General features: G+C 37.9%; 1 protein-coding gene across 1 annotated transcript; it reads right to left on the bottom strand.

The window, feature by feature from the left end:
- Positions 1-7,811: 7,811 nt before the first annotated feature.
- LOC149452631 (olfactory receptor 1496-like) lies at positions 7,812-11,927 on the bottom strand. The gene is made up of 3 exons (XM_089689304.1): positions 11,828-11,927; positions 9,983-10,009; positions 7,812-8,779 (listed from the first exon to the last, which is right to left on the bottom strand). The coding sequence occupies exons 1-3, from the start codon at positions 11,925-11,927 to the stop codon at positions 7,851-7,853; spliced, it is 1,056 nt and encodes a 351-aa protein (XP_089545430.1). The 3' UTR covers positions 7,812-7,850.
- Positions 11,928-13,636: the final 1,709 nt, after the last annotated feature.

Here is a 13,636-nt window from a genome sequence, read left to right as displayed (position 1 = left end):
GCGATCAATTCTAATAAAAAGCACTGACACTGTACTAATGGCACTGGGCAGGAAGGGGTTAACGATCAAAGGGTTAACTGTGTGCTGTTTTACTGTGTGCTGTGTCTGTGTTTTCCACTGTATGTACACTGCTATGCAGAGCCATACAAAGCAGTGTGCTGGAGCAGACAGGGGAGAGAACTCTGTTGTTTACATACAGTTCTCGCCCCCCGTTGGTATTACACGGTGATCACCGGTTGCCGGCGAGTAATCACCAGCCGGGACCTAGTGATTGACAGTGATTCAAGGCCGCGAATGGAGGTGCTGGTAGGGCACACGTGAGGCTCACACGCCCCCTACACGGACATGCAAAATAATGTATATATATATATATATATATATATATATATATATATACAGATGTGTGTGATTTTGCACACCACTGCCGCCCTGTAGCAGTTTTTTCGCTATAGGGCGGTGGTAAAGCGGTCAAACATACACGATCAATGTTGTTGCAAAATGCTAGGTGTATTAATGTTACATTAACAACATTGAAGTTTATCTGCCATGTGCCATTTTGCCCATACTTTGCTTTTTTTGTGTGATCATTTTTTTTTCCCCCGCTAACACAGATTCACGTTGCAAGCAAAGACTGTTGGGTTGATTTACTAAAGAGTTTGGGAATAGTCACTTCAATTATGCAATCATGTGCAGATGATACAAGTAAACAGGAATTTTCTTTTCACATAATTGAATGATTTGGATTATTTTTTTTTGGTAAATGATCCCATCTGAATTAAGATATCCGCCTCTTTACTATCAGTATTGATCTGAAGGCACGGTGATGTACAATGCAGAGAGACTACAAACAAAATGAATATGAACACAGCTGACTTTACACTGACCTGGATCTGTAATATGGAATAAAAGGTTACATTTGGAAAACTGCTTATTTTTATTTATTTATTTAAAAATAATTAAAAAAAAAAAGTATAAAAATATATAAAATTTCTTTAAAAATCTTTTACGTTGCCAAAATACCGTATATATGAAAAATATGGAAATGTAAATATCTTTTCAAAATTACAGTCCTACTCAGTACATCATAACATAAAATTAGACACGTAGATATCCAGAAATGTCAGCTTTTTATCTGAATAATTATCTGTAAAAATAATGGAACAATGAGAGAAAAAATGTACTTTGAATTTGAATTTAATCTGGCAATGACTTGCTCAACGTGTTTGTTAATTCTCCTTAATTTTCCATTTTCATAAAAGTATCATAACCCACTCACCTTCTAATGCAGCTTTAAAAACAGTATACACAGGAATAATAAATACGGTGTTATGCCTTTCTTTTTCATAAGATAAAATACTGAATGGAAACCCTTGTATATTTATAGAAGAAATGTTACAGTGCAAATGTACGTGAAGGCAAACTGGAAAGGTCTTTTGAGACTCCTGATATTTTCTTTGTTTGAAAATGAAGGAATCTACTGAGACTGCCAAGATTTAATTAAAAGAAAATATAGTTCACCTAAAAAAAAATAAAAATTGTGTTATAAAAGCTTCAAATTAAATTGTATGCCGAGCAAAACACTGTTTAAAGATAAAGCATGACTCTGGGCTATTTGTTTTTATACATCTCTCTGTATGGAAAAAGCAGTTCAGACTGCAATAATCACATTCAGTCAATAGCTATCCCTCACGGTACTTATTTTCTTCCACTAGATGTCTTCAGCCAAGCAGACTGAGGAAAGACCTTTTGACCTTGACCTTTGAACCTGACCTTGGCCCAAACACTAACCCTGGCACTGAACTAGATCAAACTTTGATCTAGGTATTTTTTCTTTATTTGTTCTTTCATTTTTAAATATGTATTTATTTATTTTTCTGTATGCAAGGAGTTAGAGAGATACAATGTATCTCTCTCCTGCATTCATACAGAAAAAAAACAAGGGGGGTGGGCTGTACAGTGGCTGATCACTGTGATAGCCAATCAGAGACTATCCCAGTGATCATGTGACCCGGAATCGGGAGTCCTGGGTCCCGATTGTTAGAACGGGACCCTTGGCTCTCAGTGACACCCAGGTCTTTGTGCTGGGAGCACACTGTGCGGCACACTCCCAGAAGAATTATGCGGCCCCATGGAAAAAAGCCCAGTTCTGTGAAGCCGCATATTTGTGTAACCAAGGGGTTAAACAATTTTTGGTGATTTTTATTTTGCTAGTTAACTTTTTTTAGTCTTGCTTAATTGAAATCTCATTAGGTCCAAAAGGGATACAAACATGTAAGATCTAAAATGGTAAAGCAACAAATTACACTGTGATCTGATGCACCTTGTGGTGTTTCTCAATCCCTACATAAACATATCCCTAAATACAATATATCAACCGACTTAAATAAACAAACTTAAAGTCCCAAAAATAAAATGTCCAAAATTTCACATAAAAAACTCAAAAAAAGGTCCAACGTGATATCCAAATCTTGATGGATAAGTGCTCACTATTCCAAATGAAGATGAAGATAAAACTCAGACGTTCTTCATATACCTCAAAAAAAACAAAATCTAGACATAGTGTATTATCTTAGGTATAACAAGTATAGTGCCACACGTGCAGCATGCAAAACACTATAGTGTCACAGCATTCGTGAAGAAGATACTCAATAGATATCACTGCAAACCATATAAAAAATGCATAATTACCCTAACTCAAAAAAATATCAGCATGTGATCAACCAGTGTGCATGGAAACTCCCCAAGCTGGCATCCTCTTGTTCCTTTGGACCTCACAAACAGACCAGGAATCAGTATATGAAAAATTGATATATAAATTTTATTGTAGCCACTTACATTAAAATCTAGTAAAACCGGCTTCCTGCTCCTAGCGACAACTGAGTACCACCATTGTGATATCAAAATGATCTCCAGGGAGTCACCCCGTCACACTCCTGCCCGCCACTCTCACTCCAGCTCTGGGGGAGCACCAGGAGTACACCGCGAGTCCCAGGAACGCCAAAAACCAAACACAAGCGCTCCAGAATCCAAAATGGCCGCCACGGCACTTCCGGGAACGTCAATACGTCGCGTGCCCTGGACGCGTTTTAGACTTTGTCAACAAGGATCCTATTGAGTATCTTCTTCACGAATGCTGTGACACTATAGTGTTTTGCATGCTGCACGTGTGGCACTATACTTGTGATACCTAAGATAATACACTATGTCTAGATTTTGTTTTTTTTGAGGTATATGAAGATACTATGTTTTATCTTCATCTTCATTTTGGAATAGTGAGCACTTATCCATCAAGATTTGGATATCACGTTGGACCTTTTTTTTGAGTTTTTTATGTGAAATTTTGGACATTTTATTTTTGGGACTTTAAGTTTGTTTATTTAAGTCGGTTGATATATTGTATACTGGTACTTCAGGGGAAGGATAATGATACGACTTTAAGGGATATTATGTGTTATGGGTTTGTGTGTGCTGACTTATAATTATTTCATATCCCTAAATACATTTTATTTGCCCAGGAACTTTATATGAGGTGAAACACATACAACCGATAAATAGCTAGTGTACATGATTACCGTTTTCCATAATATCACCCAAGGTAGTTACCATAAAGAGAAAAGTGTTTTCTATTCGTTCACATGTATTTAGGTGCACTCTCCAGTAGCACAATGTATTGTCCATTATGCTTTCCCTGTTCACTACCACACTGTACCTATTGTTCCCCTTTATCTTTGATGACATCATTCATTTTGACGTAGTTATTTATTAGAACAATGTACACCAAAAATTCTCTGATAGGAAGTCCAGGAGACAAGCATGGGAGGAGGAGACAAGGGAGCTAGAGAGTAGGAGGTCGTGCGAGGAGTGGAGAGTACGGTTTGGGTGATATTTGGAGACAAGATTGGTGATGTGATTTGGGGAAAAGTTCTAAATGGCTTTATATGTTATTAAGTGTTCTTGCATAGCAAGGAACACTTATTGTATTCTCACATATATATTCTTATTCTTATTATTATAGCCATATTTACCACCCTATCTCCTCCCACAGTTTTTACACTATAAAGACAAGTGATATATCAAAACGTGCGGATTGTTCCCGATCGGATTGCTATTACTTTGTGGAACGTTTCGCCGAATCGTTCATGAAATATCGCGGTTTTTGTGGTGAAATTTTCCCATAGGAATGAATGGTGCATCTAGAGTGGCAGCAGAGCACAGCTAGAGTGTGCAAAGGAAAAATCAGAACATGATTTGTAAACTGCCATCACTCTGTCATTTTCAAGCCCACCTACACATATCTTATATCAAAACGTTCAGCTAACCCTGCTGTCACTAAAAATGTTCACGGCTAGGACATACTCCTGATAGTTTTCACAATATGACCATTTGTTTGCAACTCACCCCTCCCATTGACTTTCATTGAAACTTCACTCACAGCCACCTGACATTTTAAGGGACGTTTTTAAACTGCGATTGTGCCTTCATTTTTAATATTTCAGAGACATACTATACATCAAAATTTAGGTCTGGTTCTTGTGATTGTCACGGTAGCATTTATACTTTTAAAACTACAAGCGTTTGAAGATGGCAATCGCCAGTGAAGTTGGCAAGTTGCAGCAGTGTGTTTAGAGCAGGACTTCTAACATTCCTGCCTGAGTGAGTTGCTATAGCAACCAAAGGTCACTCAAGAGGCAGATGACTCACCAGGCTGGACTGTGAGCTTCAAAATACAAGCTGAAATGCATTTCTCACTATCAGGCTTGCAATGTACACTGCTTACATTTCATCAATCACTTGGTAAGGGTTGCTTGCAAGAACACTTTACACAATTTCCCCAGAAATTGTAGATTTTCTAGTTGTTATATGTTATTGTTAATGCTTTGAATTTTATCTGTTGGGCAATTGGAAGCCAGTGGAGTGATTGGCAGAGAGAGATGGAGGACACTGAGTGGAGGCCAGTGGAGGGATTGGCAGAGAGGGGTGGAGGACACTGAGTGGAGGCCAGTGGAGGGATTGACACAGAGGGATGGAGGACACTGAGTGGAGGCCAGTGGAGAGACTGGCAGAGAGGGGTGGAGGACATTGAGTGGAGGCCAGTGAATGGATTGGCAGAGAGGGGTGGAGGACACAAAGTGGAGGCCAGTGGAGGGATTGGCAGAGAGGGGTGGAGGACACGGAGTGGAGGCCAGTGGAGGGATTGGCAGAGAGGGATGGAGGACACTGAGTGGAGGCCAGTGGAGGGACTGGCAGAGAGGGGTGGAGGACACTGAGTGGAGGCCAGTGAATGGATTGGCAGAGAGGGGTGGCGGACACAAAGTGGAGGCCAGTGGAGGGATTGGCAGAGAGGGGTGGAGGACACGGAGTGGAGGCCAGTGGAGGGATTGGCAGAGAGGGATGGCAGATACAGAACGGTTAGTAAGATGGATGAGTCTGGCAGCAGCATTCATGATAGACTGAAGAGGGGATAGCTTGCGATGAGGTCGGCCAATAAGGAGGGAGTTACAATAGTCAAGGCGAGAGATAACAAGGGAGTGAATAAATTGCTTAGTGGTTTCTGAAATTAGGAACGGGCGTATCTTTGAGAAGTTGCGGAGGTGAAGGCTACAAGATTTGGACAGTGATTGGATTTGGGACTGGAAGAACAGATGGGAGTCTAGGATTACACCTAGTACCCTGGCATGAGGGGAGGAACTGATGGTTGTATTTAGAGATGAGCGAATTTTTCAAAAATTCGATTCGCCTGATTCGCCGAATTTTCCAAAAAAATTTGATTCGATTCGAATTTATTCGCTGCGAATTTTACTTATAAAAAGGGTTTCTAGGCTTCAGAGAGCCTTTATATTAGTGCAGAACACTGTACCTTTAATTTAAATGTCCTTGGAGTCTGCTGGGGAAGAGAAATAATACTGTCAGTCAGTATGACATGCAGATGAGTGCCGTCGATCTTAGAATCACCGCACACTTCACTCATTTGGGCAGTCACGGGGCCAAAGAAGAAGAAGGAGAAGAAGAAGAAGAAGAAGAATGAAAAGAATGAAAAGAAGAAGAAGAAGAATGAAAAGAATGAAAAGAAGAAGAAGAAGAAGAAGAATGAAAAGAATGAAAAGAATGAGAAGAAGAAGAAGAATGAAAAGAATGAAAAGAAGAATGAAAAGAATGAAAAGAAGAATGAAAATAAGAAGAAGAATGAAAAGAAGAATGAAAAGAATGAAAATAAGAATGAAAATAAGAAGAAGAATGAAAAGAAGAATGAAAAGAATGAAAAGAAGAATTGAAAAGAAGAAGAAGAATGAAAAGAAGAATGAAAAGAATGAAAAGAAGAATGAAAAGAAGAAGAATGAAAATAAGAATGAAAAGAATGAAAAGAAGAATGAAAATAAGAAGAAGAATGAAAAGAAGAATGAAAAGAATGAAAAGAAAAATGAAAATAAGAAGAAGAATGAAAAGAAGAATGAAAAGAATGAAAAGAAGAATGAAAATAAGAAGAAGAATGAAAAGAATGAAAAGAAGAATGAAAAGAAGAAGAAGAATGAAAAGAAGAATGAAAAGAAGAGTGAAAAGAATGAAAAGAAGAATGAAAAGAATGAAAAGAAGAATGAAAATAAGAAGAAGAATGAAAAGAAGAATGAAAAGAAGAATGAAAATAAGAAGAAGAATGAAAAGAAGAATGAAAAGAATGAAAAGAAGAATGAAAAGAATGACAAGAAGAATGAAAAGAAGAATGAAAATAAGAAGAATGAAAAGAAGAATGAAAAGAATGAAAAGAAGAATGAAAATAAGAAGAAGAATGAAAAGAAGAATGAAAAGAATGAAAAGAAGAATGAAAAGAATGAAAAGAAGAATGAAAATAAGAAGAAGAAGAATGAAAATAAGAATAATTCCAGTACAGCAAAAAGTGTATGTGCAGAGTTCCTCTATTTCTGACAGTTCTCTGACAGTTCTTTCACATTTACAGCGATTGAAACATTGTATCTATTTGTTTCCTAATAAAAACATCTGTATCCTAAATGGAAACAAATAGATACAATGTTTCAACCGCTGGAAATGTGAAAGAACTGTCAGACAGCTGTCAGAAATAGCGGAGCTCTCTGCAGGGACATTTTTGCCGGCTGTAGAAGGGATGAAAACGGCCGATCAGGAAAAATTCGATTCGACCATCCGAAGTTGGCAAAAATTCGGATTCGCTGCGAATCGAATTTTTCCTGAAATTCGAAACGAATTCCACTTCGCCTGATTCGATTCGCTCATCTCTAGTTGTATTATTGATCTTGATGGAGAAGTCAGGGGAGGGGGCATGGGCTGGAGGGAATACTGCCAATTTCATAGCTGATTTGTAGGTATTGTGTGCCTTAGGTTGCCCTTGAAGCTAGAACAACTTCATTGACTTGATTGTAACACCAGTATATATACTTTACAAATGATGTTCTTCTTTACAGATATGTGCATCTACTCCCGAAGAAGTGAACAAAGATTCATGAAACACATTGAGTTTTCAGATGTATTTTTTACTGTAATCATGAACTGGAATGTATATAGCCAGTAACATTTCAATTATATTTGATAAGTGCTGATAGAAATGACTACACATTAGCTTTCCATTCATTTTATTTGTTTTTTATGTATTGAGATTTGTATCTATTTATCAATAAAACATCAATCACGTACGCAAGCTATTTATCGGTTGTATGTGTTGCGCCTCATATAAAGTCCCATGGCAAATAAAAATATTTTTACTAAAATGATAAAGTCAGTTGTGAAAAACATTTATTTTACATTTTCTTTAAAGTTTTATTTAAAATACATAAACAAAACAATTTCAAAAGTTGTGAAAAATATTTATTTGACATTTTCTTTTAAGTTTTATTTAAAACACGTAAACAAGACAACTTCAAAGCTTTCTTAATCTCTTGGCTTCTAAGGCCATAGATAATAGGGTTCATCAAAGGGGTTACCACAGTATAAGCCAAAGACAAAAATTTTTTAATGTTCACTAATTTTCCTACACTTGGAATAATGTAAATGCAAAATAGAGTCCCATAAAACATAATTACGACACTTAAATGGGAGCTGCAGGTGGAGAAGGTCTTCTGCCTGCCATCCTTAGATTGTATTTTCAAGATGGCAAAAATAATGTAAGCGTAAGATATGATAATTACAAGAGCTGGGATGAGAATGATTGGTGTGCTTAGTAAAAAGACTTCTAATTTAATGATATAAGTATCTGAACAAGAAATTTCTAGTAAAGGTCCCAGGTCACAGAAAAAATGGTCAATAATATTTGATTGACAGAACTGTAACTTAGACAATGTTATGGTATCAACTAAAACCGCAGACAAACTTAAAAGCCAACATATTGCAACTATTTTCAGACAAAGCTGTATATTCATTAAGGCAGAATAATGCAAAGGTCTACAGATGGCCAAATATCTGTCATAACACATCACTGCAAGGAGAAAACACTCATATGTTTCCGAGGAAGCAAAAAAATAAAACTGGATGATGCAACCAATTAATGTGATTTTTCCATTATCATATAATACTACATTTAGCATCTTTGGGGCAATAACTGAGCTCAGTAATATATCATTTTTTGACAGCTGGGTGAGCAAAAAGTACATGGGAGATTGAAGACTCTTGTTATAGAATACTAGTATGATAATTAGAAGGTTCCATAAAATTGTTAAAAGGTAAATGACAAGCATGATGAAGAAAATTAGGATATTTAGGTTTTTGCTGATACTAAATCCCAAAAGAATGAATTCATTAAATGTTTTATTGTTACCTGTTTTGATGAAAAACATTAAAAACATATATATATATATAGTCACCAATAAAACACCAAGAAAACAATTAGTCACACACTACGCCGACAAGGACTGAAATCCTGCAGTGTCCTCAAGGTTCCTCTGTTCAAGAAAGCACATGTCCAGGCCCGTCTGAAGTTTGCTACTGAACATATGAATGATGCAGAGGAGGACTGGGTGAAAGTGTTGTGGTCAGATGAGACCAAAATCGAGCTCTTTGGCATCAACTCAACTCGCTGTGTTTGGAGGAGGAGGAATGCTGCCTATGACCCAAAGAACACCATCACAACTGTCAAACATGGTGGTGGAAACATTCTGCTTTGGGAGGGTTTTTCTGCTAAGGGGACAGGACAACTGCACCGCATCAAAGGGACGATGGACGGGGCAATGTACCATCAAATCTTGGGTGAGAACCTTCTTCCCTCAGCCAAGGCATTGAAAATGGGTGGTGGATGGGTGTTCCAGCATGACAATGACCCAAAACACACGGCCAAGGCAACAAAGGAGTGGCTCAAAAAGAAGCACATTAAGGTCCTGGAGTGGCCTAGCCAGTCTCCAGACATTAATCTGATTGAAAATCTGTGGAGGGAGCTGAAAGTTTGAGTTGCCAAATGTCATCCACCAAACCAACAAGGGATTTGCCACCAAGTACTAAGTCATGTTTTGTGAAGGGGATCAAATACTTATTTCCCTCATGAACATGCAAATCAGTGCATCATCTGTTAGACATGCATTTTTTCTGATTTTTTTTGTTGCTATTCTGTCTCTCAGTGTTACAATGCACCCACCATTCGATTTTTAGACCGATCATTTCTTTGTGAGTAGGCAAACATTCAAAATCAGCTGGGGATCAAATACTTATTTCCATCACTGTATATACAGTATATATATATATATATATATATATATATATATAATTCATTCTCTATACCCCTTTCCCCCCAGTAGTACAGCCTAGTTAGAAGCAGGCCCAGCCCTCCCCCACCCCCTGAATCACATCCCCTGCTCTGTTCTGCTTCAACTCTGCTCTGATGATTTCCTTCTGATCTCCCACTGTGCTGATTCCTTGCTGTTGAGTTTCCAGCTTGGTCCTCACCCTCCACCTTCCTGCTCTATCAATCCCACACTGTATATCATGTGTGATATCTACTGATTCCCCAATCCAGTCCCTGCTCACCTACCTCCTTCTTCTTGCTGAACACGACAACCTGGATGTGAACACAAAAGCACAACTAACACTAAATGGAGATGTAGTTGTGGTTAGAGTTTTTTTTCTGCCTCTTGAACAGCTCCCTAGGCAGCAACAGGCAGTGAGGGGACAACTGCCTGTCTGTTGCTGTGAGAAAAGCAATCATGCTTTAGACAGCAAAGCAAGTCTAAGCAAGACCTTACACTTCTATGGGGGCTTTGAGATGCTGTAAAGCACAACAAGAGGTCACACATGGGGCAAAATTTCTGAAGCAAAACAAACTTAAAAGTGTGTACAGGACTGTAAGGTAACCATTTTATATGTTTTTATTGGCTTTTAGAGTGCTCTAAAAAAATGGTGTCAAAGGCCACATTTTAAAGCATGTAAACAAGGCCTAATAAGCCAAATCCCTCTTCACCATTTCTCTCTAAGACATGGCAGCTTCCAGAAGGAGGGTTTCAGCAACAAAGGCATGTATTGTCCACCAGAAAGAAGTGGACTGGACTAGATGTGGTCAGTTTAGTGACAAGCTATTGGATTCCAAATCAGCAGTGACAACGCTGATAGCCATGCCCCCCATAACAACGGTAGTACAAGGAGGTACAGCCTTCATGAGGTTGACAATGCTGCTCTGGATCCAGGGTTAGTGCAGCATTGTTGTCATCCCATCACATAACATTGGATGAAGTGGAGTTCAGTAGCAGGATCAGAAGGTTTTTCTAAGAATTTGCAGTGGGAATAATAATAATGCTTTACAATGACTTACTTTTGATGTTTCCATAGTTCTCAGTCATTTTCACCTTGCTTTTGCCACAATGTTTTGCTCATTCTTTGCTGGTGTTGAGTTAAGACAGCTATGGATTAATACCCACTGAATTATTACCTTGTATATAATTTTAAAGTAAAGCATTAATATTCTGTATTTCAGCGCATTTATTTTCTAAACAAGAAAACATTTTTTTTAGAGCCAATTACTGGGGAGCCTGGATTCTAATTTAATTGCATTGCCACATACAATATTGTATATTCTAAAGACAATTCAGGTAAAGCTCTCTAATTTCTTAACAAGTGGCTCATATTATATGATTGATATGTATGTTAACATGTCTTTAAAGAGGGTTCAGTCCAACATTCTTTTGTATTAGAAGAATGCATATACTTACTACTTCTCCAGATTACTGTTTTTTTTTTCTATTTCTCCACTATTCCAGCATTGCAGTCTCAGAGAACATTTCCAGCATTGAAAGCTCCAGGAGCTTTGGATGCCTGGGTTCCAAATTGTGTGCTGGTTCTTTCCTTCAACCTCCTAAATCATTGTTGAGTCCTGAAGGCATCAAACCAACTTAAGGAGGAGCTCCAAACTCGCCCCCATAAAATTAAAAGTCAGCAGCTACAAATACTGCAGCTACTGACTTTTAATATAAGGACACTTACCTGTCCAGGGATCCAGCGTTGTCCTCACCTGAGCCAGTTCTTCAATGGGCTTTGGGTTCCTGGTGCTGGCCTATTATTTATGGGAAACTGACAGTGAAACCTTGCTGCTTCGCGGCCGGGTTCTGACTGCACATGCACGAGCCACGCTGCTCTTTGTGAATGATCTCACAGTCTTCTGGGATCTGTGATGCTTCCTAAAAGGCTGCAGGGGAAGGGAGGCAAAACTTCCACTCAGATTGGTGAGGTGATTCGACCAGAAGTGGGAGCAGGTGCCTGTCAAAACCAGGTACCCACTCCATTCCCACCCAAAAAGTGCCAATTGCTATGGGAGGGGGTGGGAGGGGTGTGCAAACAAACAGTCATGGTTTTGAAGGAGAGGTGAGTATTGATAAATCAAACTTACCTGGGTTTGTTTCATCAGAGGTTTGCCAAATCATTTGGATACCAACTGAAAGTTCATTGATATTAATATGAGCTGAATCGGTCAAATTAAAAGTGCCCATTTTCTGTGGTAATAGGCAAGAGGTGTCAAAAAATAGCATGGTTGTGGGAACTGCCCTTGGGTACCAATGCAAAAACAAACTAATAAAAAAAATCCATTTGGCCAGGAGCAATCATTTGTTAAATGCCTAAATTAAAACAATACAAAATGTTCAGTTCCTTTAAATAACATGCTTATGGGGTCCCCTGATCCTACACTTTTTTAAGATGTTGGCAAAAAATGCAATTTGCAAGCAATTTAAATTGTATCTTTTTTCTTTTTCTTTATAAATGTGATTTTCACTGTAACACTTCCTAGAGCAAGAATTTCAAAAAAATTGCATTAGAGTTTTCAAAAAATGCACCTTTGTGTCTGGTATGAATTTTAGGGGGTACCCTATAAAAACTGGTGAGCGATACATCACTTATCACTCATGAGCAGTGAGAAGGATCGGGTGAGACACTCGCTCCATGTGATATACAGATACCTTTAATGGGTAATGTGGATATTTTGGCATGCTTTCATTCATTTTATGTGAGTGCAATACTTTCTATCCAATAAATGGTTTTTAATGGATTTACGCTATGAGTTTCCTTTCACATCTTTCCCTGATTACGGAGTGTAATAGTTTGGAGGATGTCCCGCCATCATATCAGTCTCTAATTGATGAAGGGCCGGTTGATTGATGATCTGTACTACGCTGACACTCACCACAAGCGCTATTGCCTATCAGGTTTGGATGGGCCATGATATCTGGTGAGTGCCACTAAATTGGACGAGGTTTTCCTCTGGAGCACGCGGTGATATCTGAGTGCACTTTATTCATTATATTTATTTATATATTTATATATAATTTTTATATATCATTTTATTCAACCAATCATCATTATCTTGTTCACCTGGTGATCTCGGTGGATCAATAAGGACTTTGCACTTCATCACAATTTTCATTTTTCAGTTGGTGGACTTATGTCAAATGATTTCAAAATGTATGTATACTTTTTGAAGTATTATATTTGGTATCATATTCCCATTTTGCTATTGTGCTTGATTTTGTTTTGTGCTGCTTTTATTTGTTATTGTTTCATGAAATAAATATGTGTGCCATCTTTTTTTTTTATATAAAGCCTTTCCAACCTTTTGTGTAATTGGTGCAATTCAAGTGGTAATCAATAAAAAAAATGATAATAAACTAATACAGCCAACATATCTGAGGATTGAAAAGATTTGATGTATTTGTGGCCAAAAAGAATAAGTATCCCATATGTAGACATTTATTACAATATGTATGCCAAAAATTGTGCAAAAAAAATTGCCCCCTAACATTCAAACACAACATATACTACTCCATAATACATTTCAGAATGTATGCCAAAATGGTGCCTAATTGGTTGAGTAAATTCATGAAATTATTGGAATTAGTGATTTAAACCTTTATGATATTACAGACAAAATACTGATATAAAAACAATTCTATATTACACCACCTCAAGTTGCACAATGTCTACAATATAGATCCATTTTGTCTCATTCAAATACATTTTTTTTACTTTGAACCCCTCAATCTATACATATGCCATAAAAATGTATTACACTGGTGTCATGTACCTGGCAGGGGAGTCAGATGAGATGAGGATGTTCTCTCTTACACCTCCAGACCAGGGCCCCTAACAGACTAGGCAGATGGTGCAATAAATCAGACTGGCACAAGTGCCTCATTGCTGGAAACTG

Source organism: Staurois parvus, unplaced genomic scaffold, assembly GCF_062004578.1.
Source record: "Staurois parvus isolate SC_StPar_1 unplaced genomic scaffold, SC_StPar_1.0 ptg000470l, whole genome shotgun sequence".
In the NCBI taxonomy this organism is placed as follows: Eukaryota; Metazoa; Chordata; class Amphibia; order Anura; family Ranidae; genus Staurois; species Staurois parvus.
This window is presented reverse-complemented; position numbering and strand designations above follow the sequence as displayed.